This window comes from Sorex araneus, chromosome 1 (genome assembly GCF_027595985.1).
Source record: "Sorex araneus isolate mSorAra2 chromosome 1, mSorAra2.pri, whole genome shotgun sequence".
Lineage (NCBI taxonomy): Eukaryota > Metazoa > Chordata > Mammalia > Eulipotyphla > Soricidae > Sorex > Sorex araneus.
This window is the reverse complement of record NC_073302.1, coordinates 198728226-198751557: the sequence shown is the minus strand read 5'-3', so window position 1 is coordinate 198751557 and position 23332 is coordinate 198728226. Positions and strand designations below refer to the sequence as shown.

Here is a 23332-nt window from a genome sequence, read left to right as displayed (position 1 = left end):
CCCCTCGCCCGGGCGGGCCCGCGGGACGGCGGGCAGAGCCGCGCCCACCCCCGCCCGAACCTCGCGGCAGCCCGGCGCTGAGCGCGGGGAGGGGGCGCGCCGGGCCACGTGGCTCCACAGGAATGCGCGGGCGCGGGGGCGGGGCGCGAGCGAGGGACGAGCAGACAGAGCAGCCAATGGGCGCGCGGCGCCGCGGGGATGACCAATAGCGGGAGGGGGCGGGGCCTAAGGGCGGGGCGGGGCAGGGAGCATCCCTTGGGCGGGGCCGGCGGCAGCGGCAGCGGCGCGGGGTCCAGGGATCCCCGGGTCCGGGGGTCCAGCGGGTGAGTGCGGGGAGCCCGGCTGGGGGTGGGCGCTGGCGTCGTTCCCACTTGGCGTGGGCACCTGGGTCCGGCCCGGAGCCCCCGGGGCTGCTGCCCAGCTCGGACGCTGCGGGCCGGGCCGGACGGACACTAGGTCCCGCCGTGCAGGGACTGGCCCCGCCCCGAGCGGTGCGTCCACTAGATGGATCTGGGGAGACCGGAGGCGCGGGGGCCCGGGAACGGACAGGCAGAGGACCCCGCAGCCCGCCCCGGGACACCCAGGTCCGCACAGCCCCTCCTGCCCAGCGGGCGCGTCTGTCCGCACCGCAGCCCATGCACTGCGCGGACCAGGTCTGCTCCTGAGGAAAGTGCTTCCTGAGAAGTGCTCTCCCACAAGTGCTCCCGAGGGACGTGCTTCCATCTGCCCCCGCCAGCAGATATTAAGTGGCCGCCTGGGTTCTGGACCTCGGGCCATGTAGGGCAGAGCACACCTCTCCTGCGCTGCCTGCCCGGAGGGTCCCAGCCTGGGTGTCTGTGAGGCGGCGCCCCCCACACCGGCTCGCAGGGGCGCTTCATGCGGGCACCTTCACTCCCTTCCCAGCTGCCCGGTGAGGCACGCGCTTTCTCCAGCTCTCATTGGCAGAGCCTGTGTGCACCCTGCGCCCATTCCCTGGTCTGTCTGTCCGCAGGCCCCAGGGGTCACGCGGATGCACAGTCCTTGCTACCCGTGCTGGTGTCCATGCCTGTAGCCTCACCGTCTCTGTGGGCTGCATAGCATGCTTCCAACTCGGAGGTCTGTTCCGGGCCTGGGCAGAGCAGCCCTGGTCGGGGAAGGGGCTGGGAGGCCCTGGGTGTGGCTGTGCCTCCTACAGTGGCTGGCCGCACTCAGCAGGGCCCACGAGTGGGAGGGAGCCCAGCAGCCTGCTGTGCAGAGACGCCTGTGGGCTGCTTGCTTCCTGCTACTCCCGGGGGTCTCACACAGACTGGGTGAGTTTGCTGAGAGCCGCTGGGGAAGGCTGGGTGAGGTGCAGGCAGGTGTAGACGGGTGCAGGCCGGTGTAGACGCGTGCCCTGGGAGCCAGCTGTCACCCTGCACTTGATGCTGTCAGAAGTGTCAAGATGGAGACCAGGTGCTGCTGCTGGGGCACTTGTCTTGCATGCGGCCACCTGGTTGCGTTCCTGCCACCATACATGGCCCCCTGAGCCCCACCTGCTCGGGAGTGTGGCCCAAAAGGAGAGGAAGGGGAGAGGGAGAGAGAGAGGAGGAGTGAGGGAGGGGGAGAAAGAGGGAGAGAGACAAGGAGGGAGAGAAAGGGAGGGAGAGGGATCGAGGGAGAGAGACAGACTGAGAGCTGGAGAGTGGGAGAGGGACGCCAGCACCAAGAGGGTGGTCCTGGAGAGGATCAGCTGCTCTCGGGCCGGGGGCACCTGCTGGAGGCAGGGACCAGCACGGGCGCTGTCTGTGCGGCACTGGCTTGCTTGTCCCAACAAAGTGGGCCCTGCTGGGTTCTGGACCTCCAGAGGAGACGAAGCACATGTGCCCTGAGGACTCCGCCCGGGGCCAGCTGCAGGGCAGGCCGTGGGCAGTCCCCGACAGGCGGTGGTGGGCGGATGGCTGGGCAGCCCTGCCCCGCCCTCCCTGGGCTGCAGCCACGGCTGTGGAATCCCGAGCTCGCCAGGACATGCTCCAGAGTGCTCGGTGCCCTGCGCGCTGTGGGCAGGACACGGGCACGTGCCCCTCCGTGTGCAGGTCTGAGCCTGGCCAGTGGCAGCGGCGTCCCTGGCTCTCCCCACGGAGCCTCTTCCTTTGCCGGGAAGCCACGCAGGTCGCTCCAAGCCTGGCCTGACTCAGCGGGCTGTGGAGGACCCTGCCACTGTGCTCATGGGCCCTGCGTGCCACTCCCCGCAGGTCCCTTCGGCCCCCCGCTGCCCACGCTTAGCCGAGCTCATGTCTGAGGTCCCAGGAATGGGAGCCACGATTCCTTGGGCGGGGCGAGGACTGTGGGGGGGGCCCAGAGCTGCGGTGCTGGAGGCCCCCCGTTCTCAGAGTGAGTATGTGAGCGACTGAGTGAATGTTTGTGTGAGAGTGTGAGTGTGAGGGTGTGTGAGTGAGTTTGTGAGTAAGTGAATGAGGGTGTGAGAGTGAATGATGAGTGTATGTGTCTGAGTGTGTGACTGAGAGTGAATATGTGGGAATGTGTGTGAGCGTGAGTGTGTAAGAGTGTGAATGAGTGAGCTCAACGGAGGGAATGGGGCTTTCTCTGCAGATGTCTTCACAGGTGTGTGTGTGTGTGTGTGTGTGTGCGCGCGCGCGTGTGCGTGCGTGTGTGTGCTTTGTCATCAGGGCTGTGGAGTGTCATCGTGGAGGCTATGGCTGGGTGCTTAGTGCCTGTCCCAGCAGTCCACGGGCGCTGCCCCTGCAGGCTGCCACCAGACCAGTGTCCCCTCTTCCAGGGAGAATCTTGTTTCTTGCCCGCTGACGGCACCCCTGGTGACGCCATCCACCGAACTCCCGGTGCTCCTGGTTTTGTTCATGTGGGGCCCGTTTCTGTCGCACCCTCTGCCTTAGGTGCTCATGGAGCTTTTTCTGTGCTGCTGTGTACGTGTTTGTGTGTGTGTGTGTGTGTGTGTGTGTGTGTGTCTCCATCCCTGGGGCCCTTTCCTCCCTCTGCTGTGAGCCCATATGGCTTTATCCTTGGTTCTTGCAGCCCTGGTGTCACACCCAGTTGATTGTGCTGCTCGTCCCCTGTGGTTCTGTTTTCTTTTTTTGGGTCACACCCGGCGATGCACAGGGGTTACTCCTGTCTCATGCACTCAGGAATTACTCCTGGTGATGCTCAGGGGACCATACGGGATGCTGGGAATCGAACCCGGGCCGGCCGTGCGCAAGGCAGACGCCCTCCCTGCTGTGCTGTTGCTCCGGCCCGAGTGTGGTCCTGTTTTCTGAGGATCTCCGCTCGCCTTCCTCAGAGCTTCCCGTTTCTGGTTTTCTCGCTCTGGTGGGCAGTTGGGTGTCAGTGCAGTTCTTAGCTTAGTTTCTGTGTCCCTTTGGGGAAGTGTTGGAAGCGGTGAAGAAGGATTCTGCTGGGCTTTTTGTGAGAGGGGGAATTGCGACTCTGGTCCTTGGCTTGTCCTTGACTACTGATTCATCTCGTTATCACTAGTTTCCACTGGTGGCTTTTCTCTCAGTCTTGGGGAGTGCCAAGGTACATGCCGAGGAGTTTTCCACGTCTTAGATGCCTCATGTTGGGGTGTTTGAGTCTAATAGTCTCTTGTCGTCCTTTATTTTGGGGTTTGGGGCTGCCAGGGCTTCCTCTTGGTGGGGTTTGGGGATCGTGTGGAGTGCAGGGATCAGACCTGGGCCGGACGCATGTAAGACAAGCGCCTGCCCTGTTCTCCTCGAGTGTGTGACGTCAGCTGGACTGGGCCTCTCTGTCTTCCGAGTCTGCACACTCTCTCTCTCTCTCTCTCTCTCTCTCTCTCTCTCTCTCTCTCTCTCTCTCTCTCTCTCTCTCTCTGCGAGTCTTTCTGTCTATCAGTGTCTGTCTCGGGCTGGAAGGCAGGCTCACACCCTTGGGTCACACCCGGTCAGAACATGCACGTATGTGGCCACAAGCCGGGCCCCTCCATGCTGCATGGTGCCCGGGGCTGCCCCTCAGTGCTGCCCCTGGTCCTGCATCCCCGGGAGCAGGGGGAGCCGCAGGGCTGGTGCCCACACCACAGGATGAATGAGTGTGTGAGAGCTGGCATGTGCCCCCGCTGTGTGTGTGGGGTGGGTGACAGCACAGGGTGGGTCGGTGGGGGCCGGTGTCTGCTCTAGCCATCTGACCCTGAGCTCTGCTCTGCCCCTCACGTCCCTTTCCCACCCCTCGCTGCCCAGGGGGCCACTTCCTCTCAGCAAGCTGTTGTGGTGTGAGGCCAGGCTGGTGGATGAGGCCCTTGGGCTGCATCTGCGTGCCCAGCTATGGGTGTGGGGCCGGCGTGTTGGCCCGTGGCCCGTGGTGGCTCGGTCGCGGGTGGCCTTCAGTGGAGGCACTGCTCTGAGATGCGCGGTCTGTGCTGGCCCTCAGGTCCCCGTGTGCGGGCCATAGGTACGTCCTTGCTGATTCCCGCCCCCTCAGCCTGGGGATTTGCAGCAGGACGTGCCAGCACCTCAGAGGCGGCTCAGAGCCAAAGTTCCCTGCAGGGGGTCCGAGCAGGTGTGGAGACGCAACTGGTGCTGGCCTGCGCCGAGCCAGCCCCACTGGGCACCCCGTCCCCGTCCTGCCCTCGGCCCTTGCCAGCCCTTCCCCAGGGCAGCTGAGGCAGAGGCTGGAGGGGGCTGGGGGTGCCCCGGCCTGTCCTGAGGATGTGGGTGTTCATGCGGGGCTTGGGGCCCCTGTGCACGCAGTGTGGTGAGTGTGGGAGAAGCTTCCGGAGCCTGGAAGCTTCCAGAAGCAGGGCATAGGAGCGGCTGGGTATGCAAGGCCCCAGGCCAGGCCCTGAGGTCAGCTCAGGGCCAGAGCCACAGCCACATAATTGTGACTCTGCGCCCCCTCCCTGTCCCCTGCCTGCCCTGTTGTCGCGGCTGCCTCTGCCCAGGACCCATGCCCCCTGCCCACCTGGCCTTACCCTGCCCCGTGCTGGGGCTGCCGCTGCCTCCGCCGGCCCGAGGCACCCTAGCCCCCGCCAGCACGGGGTCACGGGCACATCCTGTGGGAGGGCAGCCGCGCTGGGGCTCCTGCGCTGCCCCTGCCAGGCCATCCCCGGCCCCTGGGCCCCAGCCCCCAGCGCGGCAGGCCGGCTGAGGGGCCGCCCCGTCCCGGATCCAGGAGAGGGAGAGGTCACGCAGCTTCCTCTGGAGCCTGAAGGTCTGATTGTCCTCACTTCCTGCAGATGTGCTTCCGTCCCTGCGTCCCCGTCCCATCCTGTCCCTGCCGTGCCTGTCGGGTCCTGGTGCAGGGGTGCGGGGCAGCCCCAGCTCTTGGCGTGTAGTGGACAAAGAGGCAAACGTGGCTCTGCCCCAGCCCCGCGCCAGGCTGCGAGTGAGGGTGAGGGGACCCTGGGGAGCATCCTGCTTCAGCGAAGGGGCGGGGCAGGGTGGGGAGGGTCTGAGTCCAGTGCAGGGGTGGGTGGGGAGGGTCTGAGTCCATGTATGGGGGTTGGACACCATCTGAAGCAGAGGGGGGGAGAGGGTCTGAGTCCTGAGCAGGGGTGGGGTGAAGAGGGTCCGAGTCCTGAGCAAGGATGGGGCAGGGAGGGTCTGAGTTGAGAACAGAGGTGGGGCAGGGAGGGTTGAGTCCTGAGCAGGGGTGGACCAGGGAGGGTCTGAGTCCTGAGAAGGGGTAGTGCGGGGATGGTCTGAGTTCAGGGCAGGGGTGGGTGCCCCTGAGGAGTGCAGGGCCAGGTGACTCCTGCATGGGTCCTGGCTGACACTTCACCGCCACATCCAGGCCTGGGAAGGTGATGGGGCCATCTCTTCCCACAGGGCCGTGTCCTGTCCAGGACTGGGACCATGGACCCTCCGGACCTGCCCACTGCGCCCACAGGTGAGTGCCGAGCTGCCTCAGCAGGGGGAGGAGCCCGATTGGGCAGGGCCCCTGACTGCCCGTCCCTCTGTGGCCGTCCCACCACATCACAGCTCGCCCCCCCCCACGCCCCCAACGACCTTTGGTGCAGGCGTCGCCCCTGTCCTGGAGCTCAGGGCCTGCAGGCCTCGGGCACTGACCCTGCTGCACCCCCCCTTCTCCCCTGTCCTTCAGGTGACAGAGCGGAGAGTGACCCCAACAACAACGAGCAGGAGAAGGGGGAGCAGGGCGAGGGGGACTGTGGGGATGAGGTTCCGGAAGCTGACAGAGCCGCCCCGGGCAGCCCGGCATGTGGAGACGCAGGCGGGGACCCCGCTGCCAGCGCCCGTGAGTCCTGGGCCCCCGGGGTCTCCTGGGTGTCGGGCTGCCACTCTCTTGGGGAGCCCCCGTGTGGGGGGCGACCTGCCTGCAGCCCCGTCCTCCCGCCGGGCTGCAGGGCGGCGGTGCCCCTGCTTGACCCTGCCACTGCCCAGAGTCCCACACTCTCCCCTGCCCTGTGGGCCCTGCACAGCACGATCCCTCCGAGGCCCGGGGGACTGAGGGCACGCCTGCCGTGGGCTGGGGTCCTCTGGGCTGGCCTCCCCAGGGCGTTTGGGGGTCTGCATCTGTCTCCTCTCCCCCCAGGAGGCGAGCCCCTCCCGGGCGCGGGGGCGCTGGTGGAACTCAGGGCTGCGGCCCCCCCTCGAGTGAACCCCTACTCCGTCATCGACATCAGCCCCTTCCAGGGGGAGGCGCCCCCCTCCCCGGAGCCCGCCGTGTCTGAGGAGGGTGGCGTGGCTGTGCCCAGCGGGTACTCGGTGCCCGTGCCCTGCGGCTACGCAGTACCCTGCAGCCTTCCCGCGCTCGTGCCCGCCTACACCAGCCCCGTCCTTCTGCGCTCCAGCTCATGCGACGACCAAGGTGGGCTCCCAGCCCGAGGCCTGATGGGGGGAGCAGGGTGGACACCAGGACTGCCATGTGCCTACAGTTCCGGGAGCCCTGTCCACGCCCCCGTCCATCAGGACCTCTAGCGCCATTCCCTGGGGCCTTTGTCGGCTGTCTGAGGGTTGGTGCGTGTGTGCATAAGCATGCATGTATGTGAGTGTGCGTGTGTGGACGTGTGAGTATGCGTGTGTGAATGTGTGCGTGTGTGAACGTGTGCACACGTGATCTGTGTGCCTGTATGCGTGTTTGTATTTGCACATGTGTGCATGTGTATGTGTAAGGAAAAGTTCCCTATCAAATATCCCAAACCCAACTCTTCCTGGAAAATCTGAGGATGCCAGGAAGACAAACTCCCTCTCCTGTCCCCGTGGTAAATCCGAGTGAGAGTGGAGAGAATGGGGAGATCCTGGCGCTCGATTCTCCTGACCCACCACCACCTTTTCAGCCGCTGGCAGCTCCGTGACCTTGCTGCGCTAGGCTTATCAGGATCCTATTTCAGCTATGTTTCCCGAAAGTCTGAGAGCCTTAAGTCTCTGGTGATCGTCTTTAGGCTCAGCCGTCCTGGGGCCGGTGGCAGGGCCGGCTGGGGCCCAGGTGTCGGCAAATCAACTTCCCTGTTTTGTTTTCCCAGCAGAGGCCCCGGAAGTGGCAGCGGACAGCCAGCTGGAGTCTCTCGGCTCCGAGGGTCCGACACCCAGGTGTGCATCTAGTGTGGGTGGAGCTCAGTGCTGTGTCTGCTGGCCCCCAGGCCCCCTCCCACTGTGCCCCCAGGCCCACCTAGGTGTGAGTCTGAACGACAGGCGCCACGGGCAGAACCTCGGCCAGGCCAGCGTCAGGAAATGCTGTAACTAAGCCCACCTGCGGGTCTCCTCAGACCCATGGTGGAGCCCAGGGGCCTGAGTCATGATCGCCCCTCCCCCCTGAACACCCAGACTGGCTTCTTGCCCCCCTGCCACTTCTCACAAATGTGCTTCCATGCTCCAGGCGCCTGTCAAACTCATACCCATACTGCAGAACCCAGACACCCAGAGAACCCACCACTTGGTCAAACTCCTACCCATACTACAAAACCCAGCCCCAGTCTGGGGTTCCTAAAACCCCAGAATCACTGAGCCGAGGGCGTCTATACTGGGCAGAACTTCTGGTACGGCCCCTTGGGGGGTGCGTGGGCGGTGGGCGGGGGCACAGCAGGCACACGGCCACCGCACTGTTCACGCTTGTACCACTTGCTTCCAGTGACAATGCCCAGGAGGACAACGCCCTGGCCCGGTGGGCGGCTGACCCAGCCAACACCGCATGGATGGACAGTAAGTGCAGTGTGGCCGTGTGTGGGGTGGACAGACCCTTCCACCTGCTCGGGGTCTCCCCATCCCCCTCTCGCTGCTGCCTTCCCTGCATGGCCCCCATAGGGAGCCACCGTGGACACGTCCCCTGTACTCCCGGCCAGTCCCATGTCTGGGGGCGGGGCAACCTGGTCTCCCTGTTCAGGCCCGCAGTCTGGCCATTCCCTGCCCACCTTGGGGCGTCCTCTCCGTGGGTGCCCGTCTCTGCATCTCAGGGTCTGGGAGGCCAGCTTGGCTTCCGTCCAGCCACTCCGCCGGGGCGCTGCTGGACTCAGGCCTGGGCCCCAGGGCGAAGGAGGAGGAACACCGCATCTCTGGGCCCTCATCTCTCTGGGGGCAGCTTGGGCCAGGTCAGGGCACAGGCTGCCACATGAGAGACCCTGGACCCACGGGGCTCCCTGGAGGCGGCTGGAGCCCTGGGCTCCCGTGAGCACCAGCTGTGCCTGCGCTGACACTCCCAGGGTCCAGGCCTCGTGTGACACCCACCCCACCCCCCTTTATTCCAGATGCCGAGGAGGCTGTTTATGACGACGTTCCCAGGGAGAACTCAGACTCAGAACCAGGTTTGCCTCTGGGTGACGGGGATGAGCATTGTCCCAACCTCAAACCCCCATCCTTTAGGTCCTCTGGTGACCTCGTCAGCTGGCCAAGGCTCGAGGGGAGATCCTGGGATGCTCAAGGACCCAGGGTTGGACAGATTCTGCCTCATGCACAGACTCTGGGTCATGAGCGCTAACCCCTAGGCCATCTCTTCGGCCCTGCCTTCCTTTGTGCTCCTCTGTCACCACTGAGCTGGCCAGTCACGCTGCCTCTAAAGCCCCTGAGAGTGAAAGATGGGCAGGTGGGAGCAGAGGCCAGGGGCGGAGCCCAGGGCGCACAGACGTGGAACAGAGGGAGAAACTCAGAGAACGTCCCAGAGGGGCAGCTACAAGCCACGTTCCAGGCTACAGAAACCGTTGGAAGCAGGACCACGCATTGTGTTGCGACTGACACACGCCTCCACTGAGGCTTCGGAACTTGGCCACGCACTTTTAAGGGGGTGGGGGGCTGCTTCCTCTTTCCTGAGAGTGTGACGTCCCAACTCCGGGGTTTGCATGGAGGCCGCCGGCCCCTGCCCTGAGCAGTGTCAGCACTGCAGGCCCTCCACGGGCACACGGCCAGGAGCCAGGAGCCACGGGCACGTGCCAGCTGCTTCTGTGGGCCTCGCCCTTCTCAGCCCCCAGAGTAGCCTTCAGGGCTCTCGCCGATGGGCCCATGGCTGCTCGCTGCTTGTGTCCGGGTGTTGCTCTAGCTGTGGAGCTCCACAGCTGCTCGCACCGGGTGTTGCTGTTGGCTGTCCCGCCTGTAGGGTGATGCTTCCTCTTGAGAGAAGAGCGTTCCTTGTGGAAAGTTCTGCTGGGGTCTCTCAGCCAAGGGTTCTCGGGCCCCGGGATGCTGGGTCGTCCCCCTGGTGCCCGTCTGAGCAGCGTAGACTTGGGACCCTCATGCTGCTTCTCCTTGTGGCCATCGTGCGTGCAGAGGAGATGGTGTACGACGACGTGGAGAACGGAGACGGGGGAGGAAACAGCTCTGTGGACTACGGCTGGAGCTCGAGCGAGTTCGAGAGTTATGAGGAGCAGAGCGACTCCGAGTGCCGGCACGGGGTGCCTCGCTCCTTCCTGCGCAGCAGCCACAGGAAGCAGGTGGGTGCGGCCCTGCCTCGCCCGCGTCTGGGCGTCCCTCGCCCGGCTGCGATGACGGGAGGCGCTCGGGGGGGTCTGGGGAGCGGCCCCGAGGTCGTGCTCCCCGGGATGGCTCTGTGCCTCGTGCTCCGCGCGTGGAATGTGCTCATCCCGAGATGCTGCTATGGTCCGTGCCCCCAGCCCTGGACGGGCCCGCTGTCCTTGCACGTGTGCCCCCACGGAGGGCCCTGCCGGGCTGTGCACATCTCTGCTCCTGAGGCCCTGTCCCGCTCACAGGTCCCAGCCAGAGTTCACTTCACCAGAAACGTGCAGAATGTCAGGAGACAAGAGGACCAAAGCCCTCAGCTGCCCCCGACCCGCTTCTTTAGACTGTGCATATGCACACACATGTGCGTGCACTCATGTGCACGTGTGCATGTACACGCCACTGTGTGTGCTTTCAGGTGTGTCTGTGCTTGTAATTGTGGGCCCGTAGGTGAGGGCTGTGCCTGGAAGCATGTGTGGCAACCCTGTATTTGTGTGTGTGTGTGTGTGTGTGTGTGTGTGTGCATGTGCACAAATGTACATATACGATATGTGCTATGGTTTCAGATGTGCACACAGGGATGTGTATGGGCACATGTCATGTGCACATGTTTATAGGTGCACGGTGTGTCTGACATGTGTACATGTGTAGCATGTGTGACATGCGCATTGCGTATTTTGCATGGAGTGTTCATGCATGCTGTGGTGCATATCTGTGTGTGCTGTGCATACATGTGCATGGTGTGTGACTATAAATGCACATGTGTCCTATGTGGCCCAGTGGTACACGTGCATGTGTGTATGGGTGCCATACACGTGCATACATGGCATGTGTATATCTGTATGTGCAATACCTGGACACGGTGTATGGTCTGTGTGTACACGTGCGTGTGCATGTCTGGGTGTGTCTGCGTAAGAGGCTCCAGGGATGAGGGTACGTAGAGGGGCTGGAGAGGGAGCTTGGGGCCCTGTGAGGCTGGTTCTGTCCCCTAGTGACTGTGTACAGCCCAGAGCTTCTGCCCAACCCGGCCTGAAGGGGGCGCTAAAGCTCAGCTCCCAGCCTGTGCCTGAGCTGGGTTCAGCTGGCCGCTCTTGTGGGGTGGGGTGGTTGGGATGTGACGGGAGGGGCCACTGGGCTGCTCACAAGCTCAGGGCCGTGCTGCCAGCAGAGTGGATGGGGTTGAGCGTGGACTTGTGAGGGCAGTGCCAGCAGGGCGTCAGTATGGGCCCGGACACTCGTCTGTCCTGGGCTTCCTGCCACCTCCCTCCCCTGCATGTGGCTGTGGGCGGCTCCTCCTGGGCAGGCACTGCCCTTCCCTGGCCACTCGGGAAGGTCCAGGGGCAGAGCTGCCCTGAGGTGAGTCTCAGGCGAGGGGAGGAAGCCCAGCTGAGCTGCCCCAGGCCCTCCTGCTCCCAGCACATGGGGCCACGGGGAGAGCTCAGGGCGCTGTGGCACTGGGGCCTGTGGTGTGCGTCTGTGCGTGCGTGTGGCCTGTGGCACGTGTCTGCATGTGTCCCTGTGTGTCTGTGGCACGTGGCTGCATGTCTGGCCTGTGGCACGTGTCTGTGTGTGTCTCTGTGTCTGTGGCACGTGGATGCATGTCTGGCCTGCAGCACGTGTCTGCGAGTGTCTATGTGTTTGGCATGTCGCTGCATGTCTGGCCTGTGGCACGTGTCTGCGTGTGTCTCTGTGCCTGTGGCACATGGATGCATGTCTGACCTGCAGCACATGCCTGCTAGTGTCTGTATGTGTCTGGCATGTGGCTGCATGTCTGTCTTGTGACATGTGTCTGCGTGTGTGTCTGTGTGCCTGTGGCATGTGTCTGTGTGTGTCTGTGTGCCTGTGGCATGTGTCTGTGTGTGTCTGTGTGCCTGTGGCATGTGTCTGTGTGTGTCTGTGTGCCTGTGGCACGTGTCTGTGTGTGTCTGTGTGCCTGTGGCATGTGTCTGTGTGTGTCTGTGTCTGTGGCACATGGATGCATGTCTGACCTGCAGCACGTGCCTGCTAGTGTCTGTATGTATCTGGCATGTGGCTGCATGTCTGTCTTGTGACATGTGTCTGCGTGTGTGTCTGTGTGCCTGTGGCACGTGGCTGTATGTTTGGCCTGTGGCACGTGTCTGTGTGTGTCTGTGTGCCTGTGGCACGTGTCTGTGTGTGTCTGTGTGTCTGTGGCACGTGGCTGCATGTCTGGCCTGCTGCACGTGTGTGCGTGAGGCCTGCAGGCGCCTGCTCAGTGGCCGGTCTCTGCTGCAGCTCTCCCGTGACCTGGCCCGCCTCAAGGAGCACTATGAGAGGAGGGTGAGAGAGTTGATGGCGAGCACAGTGGCGGCCGTAGAGATGCAGCAGCTAAGGCAGAAGCATGAGCTGAAGGTAGCCGGGCTCTGCCGCCCGGAGCCTCCGCACCCCCGTGTGCCTCGCCGTGCCGGGCGGTGCGGGGCTTCTCGGCGCGGCGGCGGCGGTGCGGGTGGTGGCCTGGCCCACAGTGGGTCCCCTCGGCTGTGGGGGGACTGTCCCCTCTGAAGACAGCGGCGTGGCCCCGGGGATGGTGTCTGGGCCTGCGAGTCCCGTCCCCGTCCTCCTGTGGGGCTCAGTCGGGATGCACGCACTGGAGGGGCCCGGCCTGCTTCAAAAGGGTCCTGTCAAGTGCTCCCATGGGTTCTTGCTGCTGGCCTGGAGGCCGGGGGAGGGGGCAGAGGGCAGAGGGAGGGCAGAGGCCGGAGGCTGCTGGGGGAGGGGCAGGGCCGAGCCTTTCGCTGCTGTGCTCGCATGGCCCGGGCAGCTCCGGGGTCCAGGTGGGCCCAGTCCTGGGAGGAGCCACTGAGCTCCGGCGTGGGCAGGCGTGTGACGGCCCAGAGGCCCCTAGCGCTGAGGGAAACATGGCCCAGAGCCCAGCTCACTGCCTGGAGGGCCGTGCCGCCCCCGCGCCCCCAGCTCCTTCCCTCTGTGGCCGTGGGGGTCTGCAGTGTGGGGTCGGCCACTTGGGTGGTGAGTGGGTGGGTGGGGAGCGCAGGAGGCAGCGCCCGGACCCTGAGGGGCTGAGCCAGGCAGGCACGGGAGGGGCTGCAGGCGTGTGGGGGAGTGGGTATGTCGGGGTGTGTGTGTGTGGAGTGTGAGCGACTGCGGGTGCAGGCGTGTACGGGTGCAGGCGTGGAGGGGTGGGACATGTGGGGTGCAGGTGTGTGTGGGGGCGCGGGGGGTGTGGGGCTGCAGGGACTCCCGGCGTGGGTGGGGGCCACACGAATGTGCCATGGAGGCTGTGCCGGTGTCCGGGTGGGGCCGAGGGGCCGAGGCTGGGGCAGGCCGTCGGGCCGTGGGAAGTGGCCGTGTCCCCATGGCGGGAGGTGCCCCCAGGCCCCTCCAAGGACAGCACCTGACCCAGAGCACTTGACAGTGTCCTTTTAAGTGAGGGACCGACCTTGGGGGCCAGCACAGAGGCACCAGCTCCCGGCCCCCCTCACAGATGCAGAAGCTGGTGAAGGCAGCCAAGGAGGGCACCAAGGACGGGCTGGAGAGGACCAAGGCCGCCGTGCGCAGGGGACGCTCCTTCATCCGCAGCCACTCCCTGCTGCCCCAAGGTCTGTGCCAGCGTGGGGGTGGGGGTGGGGGAGCACGGGGAGTGAGGGGAGGAGAGCAAGGGGAGTGAATGAGGTGGAGTATGGAGAGTGAATGGGGGAGCACAGGGAATGAATGGGGGAGCACGGTGAGTTGGTGGAGGGAGCACAGGCAGTGAGGGGGGGAGTGGATGGAGCACGGGGAGTCAGTGGGGGGAGCACGGGGAGTGAGTAGGGGAGAGCACGGGGAGTGGAAGGAGCACGGGGAGGGGAACATGGGGAGTGAGTGGGGGAGCATGGGGAGTGGGGAGCACAGGGAGTGAGTGGGGGAGCACAGGGAGTGAGTGGGGGAGCATGGGGAGTGAGTGGGGAGCACAGGGAGTGAGTGGGGGAGCACGGGGAGTGAGTGGGGGAGCACAGGCAGCTGATGGGGGTCCATCCACACTAGGCCTGTCCCTGGAGGGAGCAGCTGGGAGGCCCACCCTGGAATCAGCACACACTGACCTCTCAAACTCACCCAGGGGCCTTGCGCGGTGTCCTGGGCAAGCCTCCATCCCTGCCCCGAGCCCCCAACCCCCTGAGTTCCCATCTCCCCACGACCCTTCACCCCCATCACTCCATCAGTGCAGTGCCCTCGTCCCACCACTGCCTCATCTCTGACCCCCGAGGTCAGGTTTGCCCCAGAATTTTGGGATCTCCTGGGGGTGGGGCCTGTGAGGGGCAGACTGAGGTGTCCTGACGTGTCCCTGGGACAGTCCCGGAGAGCAGGAAGGACCCGTGTCCCAGTACCACCCCTGCTCCCGGCCGCCCTGGGCCCTTCACGGGAGTGCCCAGCCTAAGGCCTGGCCACCTCATGATACGCTCAGGCAGGCCCAGAGTGGTCAGACCCCGAGTCCAGTGTTGCCTGTGTCTCGGGCGGGTGCGGGGGGGAGTGGTACGGGGCACGGTCCCAGGCTGCTCCTCCCGCTACAGACCCCAGAGACGGCCTGGACGAGGAGCAGAACCCTTTCATCGACGTGGAATGCCAGCACCCCGAGGCCGTGCTCACCCCGATGCCCGAGGGCCTGTCTCAGCAGCAGGTGTGGATGCTTCTCCAAGCCGCCCGCCCCTGGGGTGAACCCGCGGCCACTGGTCTGAGCCCCCCTCAGCAGTGCGCTTCGGGGTGGCCCCCTCCCAGAGACCTGAGGCCTTCTTGGTGGCCCTGGAGAGGCGTGACTGGTGCCAGCGGACAGGGCACTGTCCAGTCCACCCTACCTCCCGTGGTGCCAGACGTCCACCGCATGGCTTCAGCTTGTGGTGGTGGGGGGCGGGGGCGAGGGTCTCCGGGTGTGGGGCAGGAGGGTGCGGGCAGGGGCCAGGCCGTGTGGGCTGGTGCTCCTGCCACTCGCTTAGGAGCTCTGTGTGCCCGGCACTGTGCCCCCACTGTACAGCCTGCTGGCCCACGGCAGCAGGGGCCTGGGAACCCCTGGGTGTTACTTGCACCCTTTTGTTAACAGGGCCCTCAGCGCAGCAGAGGTCAGGGCAGGGGCCTCTCCCATGACCCTCCTCCCAGGCGAGGTGCTGGGGGTTACTTGGGTTACGGGGACCTCTGCATGCAGAGCCTGTGCCCTGTGCCTGGGCCCTGGTCTTCGCTCTGTAAAGGGGCTCCACAGTCTGCCCCTCTGGGGTTCCCTCACGGGACGTGCCCTCCCACCCACTAGGGGGCAGTGCGGGGCCTTCAGGAGCAGCGGGGTGGGGCCGGAGGCAGCAGTGCTGGCTGTCCTGTGCTCTGTTGTCCATTCATGGGCCAGAGCCTGTCAGCAGGGAGCTCAGGCTTGGAGCGTGCCCGCCCGTGCGGGCTGAGCAGGCTGCGGTCAGCCATGACGGCCGCGTCAGGAAGGGAGGCAGAGGCAGTGCCCACGGCCGCAGCCCCTTCCCTGGCATCGGGGGCTTCAGGAAGCATCTGTGCGTCCAGCCAGCTCACCCCTGTGCACGGCTCCTGCCTGACCACAGCAGGAGGTCAGCCGGTTCAGTGTGGGCATCCCCCTACTCCTGCCGCAAGTCCTCGTTTGTGCGAAGGTCGAGCAGCGACGTGCGTGCCCGCGCCCGCTGTTGGCACACACCTGGAAGGCCTCTGGGGGTCTCCCATGATGGGAACAAAGCCAGGCCCAATGTTGTTCGCCCCCTCGGGCCGTAGGTGTTTCCTACAGCAGCTTGTTCCGTGCTCCCGCCCCGCAGGTGGTCAGGAGGTACATTCTGGGCGCCATTGTGGACAGTGAGAAGAACTACGTGGACTCCCTGCAGAGGATCTTGGAGGTGGCTGAGCGTGTTTGTCTTCCCGGCTTGTGCTGTGGCCCCCCATGTGTGTGTGCCCTGTGCTGTGTGCGTGTGCTGTGGATCCCCGTGCATTTGTGCTTGCCTATGTCAGGTGGCCTTGTGTGTGCCCACATATGTGCTTTGGGCTTGCATGTATTCATGTGCACCAACATATGTCTGTATGTGTGGTGGGCTCACATGCATGTTTACATGTCCCACCGTGCTGTGGGCTCATGTGCTATGTGAGCTCCCATATGTATTTGTCCCCATGCATGAATTCTGTGTCCCCTGGTGTGTGTGTGTGTGTGTGTGTGTGTGTGTGTGTGTGTGTGGCTCAGCCTGGGGTCCCCGCCCACAGCACTACGAGAAGCCGTTGTCCCAGATGGAGCCTCGGATCCTGAGCGAGCGGAAGCTCAAGGTGATCTTCCACCGGGTCAAGGAGGTTCTGCAGTGCCACTCCCTGTTCCAGATTGCGCTGGCCAGCCGCGTGGCCGAGTGGGACTCGGTGGAGATGATCGGGGACGTCTTTGTGGCCTCGGTAAGGCGGAGCCGCCTCCATGCAGAGGGCGGGGAAGGGGAGGCCTCGGTGCGAGCAGCAGCTACCCAGGGTGGGCTCGGGCTGGGCGGGGTCGGGAGGGGCGCGTGGTTTGTGGTGAGGGACGGGTGCCCTGCCTACCGTCTCTGTGACGGTCCCCATGACGTCCTCGTGGTATGTGGGCCCGGCCCTGCCTTTCTCACACATGGAGGCCTTGGTAAAGCCCATCCTGCTCATTCTGGCTCTTCCCTGAGCATTCCGGCTCATACCAGCTTATGCCACCTGCCTGACCCGACCCTGGGCCCAGCCTGCAGATGGGGTGGCTTCCCCCTATTCTTCCTGTCCCGGAGCCCAGATGCGGGTTTTACAAGGAGGCCACACGGGCTGAGGGCTGGGGCTGGATTGGATAAGCCAGACAGCTGCAGTCAGGCCCAAACCCCAGAACCCCACACTTGGGTCAGAGGTCAGGCCCGGGCTCCCAGAACCCCAGACTTGGGTTAGAGGTCAGGCCCGGGCTCCCAGAACCCCACACTCAGGTCAGAGGTCAGGCCTGGACTCCCAGAACCCCACACTCAGGTCAGAGGTCAGGCCCACCTAAAACCTGCAGACTCTGATCATCAATCCCAGGTCAAGGCAGAACTGAAATCCAGGACTCTCCAGACAGAGGTCGAGGGTCAGGCCCAGCTGGCCTTCTCAGGATCCCACTGTCAGGTCCATCTGGAATCTCCCAGCGCCGGGCTTGCCTCTTACCGGCCTGCTGGTGTGTCTACACAGTTCTCCAAGTCCATGGTCCTGGACGCCTACAGTGAGTACGTGAACAACTTCAGCTCAGCTGTGGCCATCCTCAAGAAGACCTGTGCCACCAAGCCCGCCTTCCTGGAGTTCCTGAAGGTGAGGGGCAGGTGCAAGGGCTTCAGGGGAGGTGCCCCTGGTCTGACACTTGGGTGAGCCCCAGCCACTCCTTGCCTTCCCCACACACATACCACACCAGCCCCCACTTGGGCAGCAGGCCTGAGTCTGGGGTGGCTGCCTGTCTTCCCCACAGGCCCCTGGTGGGGTTTGCTCTCGGTGGGTATATTGGTGCCTGTGTTTGTGTGGGGTCTGTGTGTGACTGTGTATTGGTGGCATGTGGTCAGGTTGCGTGTAAGCTATGTGTAACTGTGTGGTTATCCCTTGCCTGTATTTTCATGTGGTTTTGTGTGGTCTACGTATGTATAGTTATCATGTGAGTGTGGGTAGTTTGGTTGTGGTTTGTGGTTGTGTGTGGTTAGGTGGCTTATGGTTTTGTGGTCTGTGGTTTTAGTTTGCGGTGATCCTATGTAGTTATCTTTTGGTTATGGATGGTTTACTTGTGGTTTGTGGTTGTGTGTGTGGTTATGTGGTTTGTGGTTACATGGTTCGTGGTTTTGTGCTCATGGTTGTGTGTGGTCTGTATGTAGTTACCTTGTGAGTGTGGACGGTTTGTGTTTTGTGGTTGTGTGGTCTGGTTTTGGTTTGTGGTTGTGTGTGGTTACTGCTTTGTGGTTTTGTGCTCGTCTGTGTGTTCACATGTGGTTGTGGGTGGTTTGGTTGTAGTGTGTGGTTGTGTGGTTTTGGTTTGTACTCGTGGTTGTGTGTGGTCTGTGTGTAGTTATCTTGTGGGTGTGGATGGTTTGATTGTGGTTTCTGGTTGTGTGGCCTGTGGTTTTGGTTTGTGTGGGGTGGCTTGTGGACAGCGTGTCTGACTCATTCCTGGGAAGAATGAGATTCCTGCTCAAATGGACGTGCCCCCGTCCCCCTGGGTGTCTGTGGGGAATCTGGAGAGCGTGGGGAGGTGGGGGTAGGCGAGGGGCTTGAGGTGACAGGAGGCACGAGGTGTGCTCAGAAGCACTCTCTAGCGCGAATGCCAAGGTAGGACGTTCTGGAAGAACCTTCTGTGGGCCTGGGGTGCTGCTGTCGTGCGGGGCGGTGAATGTGGACTGTGCCTGCAGCAGAGCCAGGAGAACAGCCCTGACCGGACCACCCTGTACAGCCTGATGACCAAGCCCATCCAGAGGTTCCCCCAGTTCATCCTCCTGCTGCAGGTAGGGCCCTGGCCTGGGGCACAGCCTGTGTCCGTGCCATCCTGCACCCTGCTTCTGCTGGACTGAGGTCCTAAGCCGAGGGTGCCCACCACCCTCCTAACACCTGCTCTCGGATCCCAGGAAGGTGGGATGGAGGTCAGAGAGTCTGGGGCTGCCCGGTTCCTGGGCCTCCTCGGTGGGGAAACACCGGGGGCGCCTTCTTGGTGGGGACAGCTGTGGGGGCACCTCCCCAGCTGTTTCCCTGGCATGGCCTTGCTCCAAGGCTCAGAGCCAGTGTGCAGTGACCGCCTGCATTCTGCCCGCGGTCACTGCCCGTGTCCCCCGGCCTTCCTGCAGGACATGCTGAAGCACACCTGCCCAGGCCACCCTGACAGGCTGCCGCTGCAGATGGCGCTGACTGAGCTGGAGACACTGGCAGAGAAGCTCAATGAGCGGAAGCGGGATGCGGACCAGCGCTGCGAGATGAAACGCATCGCCAAGGCGGCCAACGAGCGCTACCTGAACAAGGTGGGCGCCAGCGAGCAGTACCCGCGTAGGGGGGTGCCAGCGAGCAGTGCCAGGAGGGCTGTGTTGCCTTGTGTGTGTGTGTGTGTGTGTGTGTGTGAGAGAGAGAGAGAGAGAGAGAGAGAGAGAGAAAGCGTGGGAGTGTGTCTGTGTGTGAGACTGTGAGAGAGTGTATATGTGTGTGTGTCACTATGAGTGTGGGTATGAATATGTGTGTGTCTCTGGTATCGGTGTGTGAGAATGTGTGTGAGTCTCTGTGTGTGTGTGAGTGTGTGAGAAAGTGTGTCTGTGGAAGTCTGTGTCTGTGTGTCTTGTGTGTGTGAGAAAGTGTGCATGTCTTGTATGTTTATGAAAGAGTGCGTGTGTGTGTGTGTGTGTGTGTTCCTCTGGCAGGACTAGCTGTGTCAGCTCCTCAAGGGAGTCCCAGTGCTGGTACTTTGTGTTGGCCAAGGTGGACGGCAGTGGCTGCCCCTTGCCTGTGTGCCTGCCCAGGGCTTGGGCGGGCCCTCCAGCAGCCGCCCCCTCAGAGGACAGTCCTGGCCCGGGGTCTTCCCATCTCAGGGACAGAGCTGAGTGCAGAGGCTGTGGGGAGGGCCTCTCCCTCCTCATGGCTGCCGTGCTCCCATTTGGGGGCAGACGCGGCACGCCCATGCCATTTCCTCATCTTCTCCCCTCTGACCTCGTCTGTGTCCAGCTCCTCAGCACCGGGAGCCGCTACCTGGTACGCTCGGACGACATGGTAGAGACGGTGTACAGCGACAGGGGCGAGATGCTGAAGACCAAGGAGCGGCGGCTCTTCATGCTCAATGACGTGCTTATGTGCGCTACCGTCAGTGCCCGGTAAGGCGGCCGCGCCGGGGTCCCGCTCTCCCGTAGGACCTGCTGCACTTAGGCCGCGGCTGGGCCGCTTCCTGGCTCCAGCTCAGCCCGTCTCTCCCTTGCCGCCTCCCTGAAACAGTCCCTGGGCGTGTGGGCCCATGTCCATGTGGACCAGCTCCCTGTAGTGCACGGGTCCCCTCCCCTGTGCGGCTGTGCAGGCAGGGCCCAGCTCTCAGGTGTGGACCCAGGGGCAGGTGAAGGATGGAGGGGGTGTCAGGGAGGTGACGGCCGCCAGCTCAGCCAGAAGGAGTTTGGGGGTTTGGGAAGTGTTTGCAGACCTTTGGTCACGTTCCCAAGGAAACCGGTCAGCACGATGGACCAGGGCCTGTCCCCGTGGGAGATCATGGGGAAGCCAGTGCCTGTGGATGAGTCTCAGCCAACACACGGGCTGGCATGGGGACGGGCTCCATCCCTGGCCCTCCCCGTGCTTCCTGTGTCTCGGGGGATCTGGCTCTGCTGTTGGATATGCACCCACACTCACTCAGCCTCACGTGTAGCTCGCAGGACGGCAGCACCACCACGTCACCCGGCCACAGGTACCTACTCAAGTGGAGTGTCCCTCTGGGGCACGTGGAGCCCATTGAGTATGGCAGCAACGAAGGCACCGGAGAGCACGGCCGGGGCTCCCCCGAGCACCCCCATGAGAGCCTGCTGCTGGAGGCTGCTTCCAAGCCCAGTAAGTGGCACCTTCCATCCCAACCTGCAGGTGTGGGTGGGCATGAGGCAGGCATAGGGCAGGTGTGGACTGTGTGGGCTGTTGGGACCAGGTGTGGGGCAGGTATGGGGCAGAGTCTATTGTCTGTGAGTTAGCTGTGTCTGAGTCTGGATCTTTGAGTTACTGTGTCTGAGAGTCGGGGTGTCTATGAGTTACTGTTTCAGAATTAGGGTGTCTGTGAGTTATTGTATCAGAGTCGGGTATCTGAGTTACTGTGTCTGAGAGTCGGGGTGTCTATGAGTTACTGTTTCAGAATCAGGGTGTCTGTGAGTTACTGTATCAGAGTCGGGTATCTGAGTTACTGTGTCTGAGAGTCGGGGTGTCTGTGAGTTACTGTATCAGAGTATGATGTCTGTGAGTGACTGTGTTTCAGGGTCAGGGCCTCTGTGAATTACTGTGACTCAGGGTAGGGGTATCTGTGAGTCACTGTCACTGTCTGAGTGTGAGTTACTATGTCTGTCAGAGAGAGTCAGGGTGTCTGTGAGTTACTGTGTCTGAGAGTCAGGGTATCCGTCAGTTACTGTGTCTGAGTGTCCGTGAGTCACTGTGTCAGAGATCGGGGGTGTCTGAGTGCAGGTGTCCTGGCAGCCCCCCTCCAGGCAGCTGTGTGCCTTCATCATGGACTCCATCTGCCCCCAGGGGTGGGCTCACAACCTGCCATCCTGTGTCTGCCCAGAGACTGGAATCTGTGTCCGTGTGGGGGGTTACAGGTCTAGTTCCGCTCAGAAGTGAAGGGCATACACAGGTGGTGGTTGTGGTGGTGTCAGTGCGTGCTGGCCTCCTCTCTGCTGTGGGGAGCCGGGCTCCTGTTAGTGGGTGAGTTTTCAGAGGCTCAGCTGAGGGCCCAGCTATGGCTGTGTTCAGCCGGGCCCCGGGCCCAGTGCCCCATGTCCTTGCTGACCCGTTGCTGCTCTCAGGGTCCATGGGCGGAGGTATAAGCACTAAGTGTGAGCTTGGGTGTGTGAGCTTGAGCAGGAAAGTGTGTGTGTGTGTGAGAGCATGAGTGAGTGTCAGCGTCAGCGTGAGTGTAAGCGTGTGTCCGCATGAGTGTGTGAGCATCAGTGAGCCTGTGAGTGTGTGAGCATGAGTGTATGAGCGTGAGTGTGTGAGCATTAGTGTGAGTGGGCACGAGTGAGTGTGTGTCCGCATAGTGAGCATCAGTGAGCGTGTGTGTGTGAGCATCTGTGTGTGAGTATATGTGAGCGTGCGAATATGCGCGTGTGTGTGAGTATGCGAGTATGTGTGAGCTGGGTGAGTATGTGTGAGCCTGTGTATGTGAGCATGAGCATGAGTGACCGGGCGAGTGTGCGTGTGAGCATGAGTGAGAGACCTCCCAGCCGGCAGTTCCCCCGAGGCCTGGCACTCAGCGAGTAAGGCTTGGCTGAGGTGCAGGGCTCTTTCGTGGAACCCCAGAACCTGCACGTGTCCCCGAGCACCCCCTCAGCCCTGCCCAGGGATGGGAATGAGAGGACGCAGCTGCTGGCGTGAGGGTGGGGGGCTCGGCCTTATCTCACGCACCCTTGCCGTCTAGTGTCCCGGGAAGCTTCACGGGCTTGGGGTGGGGGCAGCCAGCGTGGACGAGCTCAGGTGTGTCATTCCTGGAGACGCAGGGTCCCACCACGGGACCCTGTGAAACAAATAGTAGCGCTGCTCACTGGGCTGTGGGACTCTGCAGAGTGCTCCCTGGTCCCGCCAGCTGCCAGTCAGCCAGCAGGGAGCAGGGAGGGGCTCTCTGCTGGCCAAGCCCAGCCTGCTGTGGGGGAGGGGACATGGATCTGGGAGTCTCACCCAGCAGGGACGCAGGAGGTGAGGCTGGTCCTGCAGCTTCCCCACGCTTGTCTGGAAGCTTCTGGCCATCAGCGTGGCCTCTCTCCAGCAGCTGCAGCTCTGGGTTCTGGAGGCGGGTCCTTGGGTGCCCACAGGCGGGGGTGCATGGGCTGGCTGGGACCCCTGGGTGAGGTCCCGGTCTGCCCACAGGCGGGGGTTCCGTGGGACCAGGCCAGCTGCACCAGGACCTCCAGAACCTTCTCCACGACCTGGCTGTGCTGGGGCAGATCTCCCAGCTCATCGGGACCCTGCGGGGGCATTACCAGGTGAGGCCGAGCCCAGCCCCTCCCTGTGTCCCCTGCACCCTGTTCCCGGGCCCCTGAACCCCAGGTGCGGCTGGGGGAGTCTCTGCTGGGGGCCTGTCGAGGGGCTGGTGGGCAGCCCGGGTGTGTGCCGTGAGCCCCGGAGCCTGCGACGGCATCTCTGGGCTGCCATCCTCGAAGCTGACCGCCGCGTGTCCCCTAGAACCTCAACACATCAGTGGCCCAGGACTGGACGGCAGGCTTGCGGCGGCTGATCCTGAAGAAGGAAGAGGACATCCGGGCGGCTGCCTGCTGCCGTCTGCAGCTGCAGCTCCCGGGGAAGCCCGACAAGTCAGCAGGGGCCGGGGAGGGCCAGGGCACGTGGGGGCGGGCTGGGGGAGGGGGAGGGCTGTGGGGGCGGGCTGGGGAGGGGAGGGGAGGGGCACTGCCAGGGGAGGAGGGAGGAGGCCAGGGGCGCTGTGTGCTGGGAGCGTCTGCCCCCCCATACCCACCTCGTGTCCCCACAGGTCTGGGCGTCCCACCTTCTTCAGTGCCGAGTTCAACACGCTCAGCCCCGCGGTGAAGGCGTCCTGGCTGCAGAGCCTGCACACAGCCAAGCTGGGCCTGGGTGAGCTGCCCCCACCCGACGGCTCATTCCAGGGCTTGGCCGGGTCACGTGAAGAGGTGGACGTGGCCGAGCCAATGAGGGGCTGCTGATGGCGCACTCTGGCCTCTGCAGCTGCCCCTTCCGTTGGCCTGTTCCAGGAGCTGCCCTGTCCACTGTGGTCAGCACAGCCCCATCCCCGGCCCCTGCTCCCTCTCTGCCCTCTTCTCCCTCCCACCCCCTCCCACCCTGACTGCTCTTTCAATGACCCCGTC

The 23332-nt window shown here is 63.6% G+C and overlaps 1 protein-coding gene across 5 annotated transcripts in view; it reads left to right on the top strand.

Annotated features, from left to right (window-relative positions):
- Positions 1-251: 251 nt before the first annotated feature.
- ARHGEF10 (Rho guanine nucleotide exchange factor 10) overlaps positions 252-23332 on the top strand; it is a 30861-nt gene continuing 7780 nt past the window's right edge. Inside the window, exons 1-22 of one of the 5 annotated variants that reach the window (XM_055122165.1) lie at positions 261-323; positions 5177-5331; positions 5769-5829; positions 6043-6195; positions 6493-6768; positions 7424-7490; positions 8029-8099; positions 8642-8698; positions 9654-9817; positions 12096-12212; positions 13303-13417; positions 14366-14472; positions 15611-15688; positions 16047-16226; positions 16998-17114; positions 18194-18286; positions 18623-18793; positions 19485-19630; positions 20167-20345; positions 22362-22477; positions 22677-22804; positions 22981-23081. In XM_055122165.1, coding sequence (XP_054978140.1) covers positions 5796-5829; positions 6043-6195; positions 6493-6768; positions 7424-7490; positions 8029-8099; positions 8642-8698; positions 9654-9817; positions 12096-12212; positions 13303-13417; positions 14366-14472; positions 15611-15688; positions 16047-16226; positions 16998-17114; positions 18194-18286; positions 18623-18793; positions 19485-19630; positions 20167-20345; positions 22362-22477; positions 22677-22804; positions 22981-23081 — 2470 coding nt within the window. In that variant the 5' untranslated portion in view covers positions 261-323; positions 5177-5331; positions 5769-5795. Of the gene's footprint in view, positions 324-5176; positions 5332-5768; positions 5830-6042; positions 6196-6492; positions 6769-7423; positions 7491-8028; positions 8100-8641; positions 8699-9653; positions 9818-12095; positions 12213-13302; positions 13418-14365; positions 14473-15610; positions 15689-16046; positions 16227-16997; positions 17115-18193; positions 18287-18622; positions 18794-19484; positions 19631-20166; positions 20346-22361; positions 22478-22676; positions 22805-22980; positions 23082-23332 lie in introns of all 5 variants that reach the window. The other 4 variants (XM_055122179.1, XM_055122174.1, XM_055122160.1 and 1 more) reach the window with 4 other exon arrangements.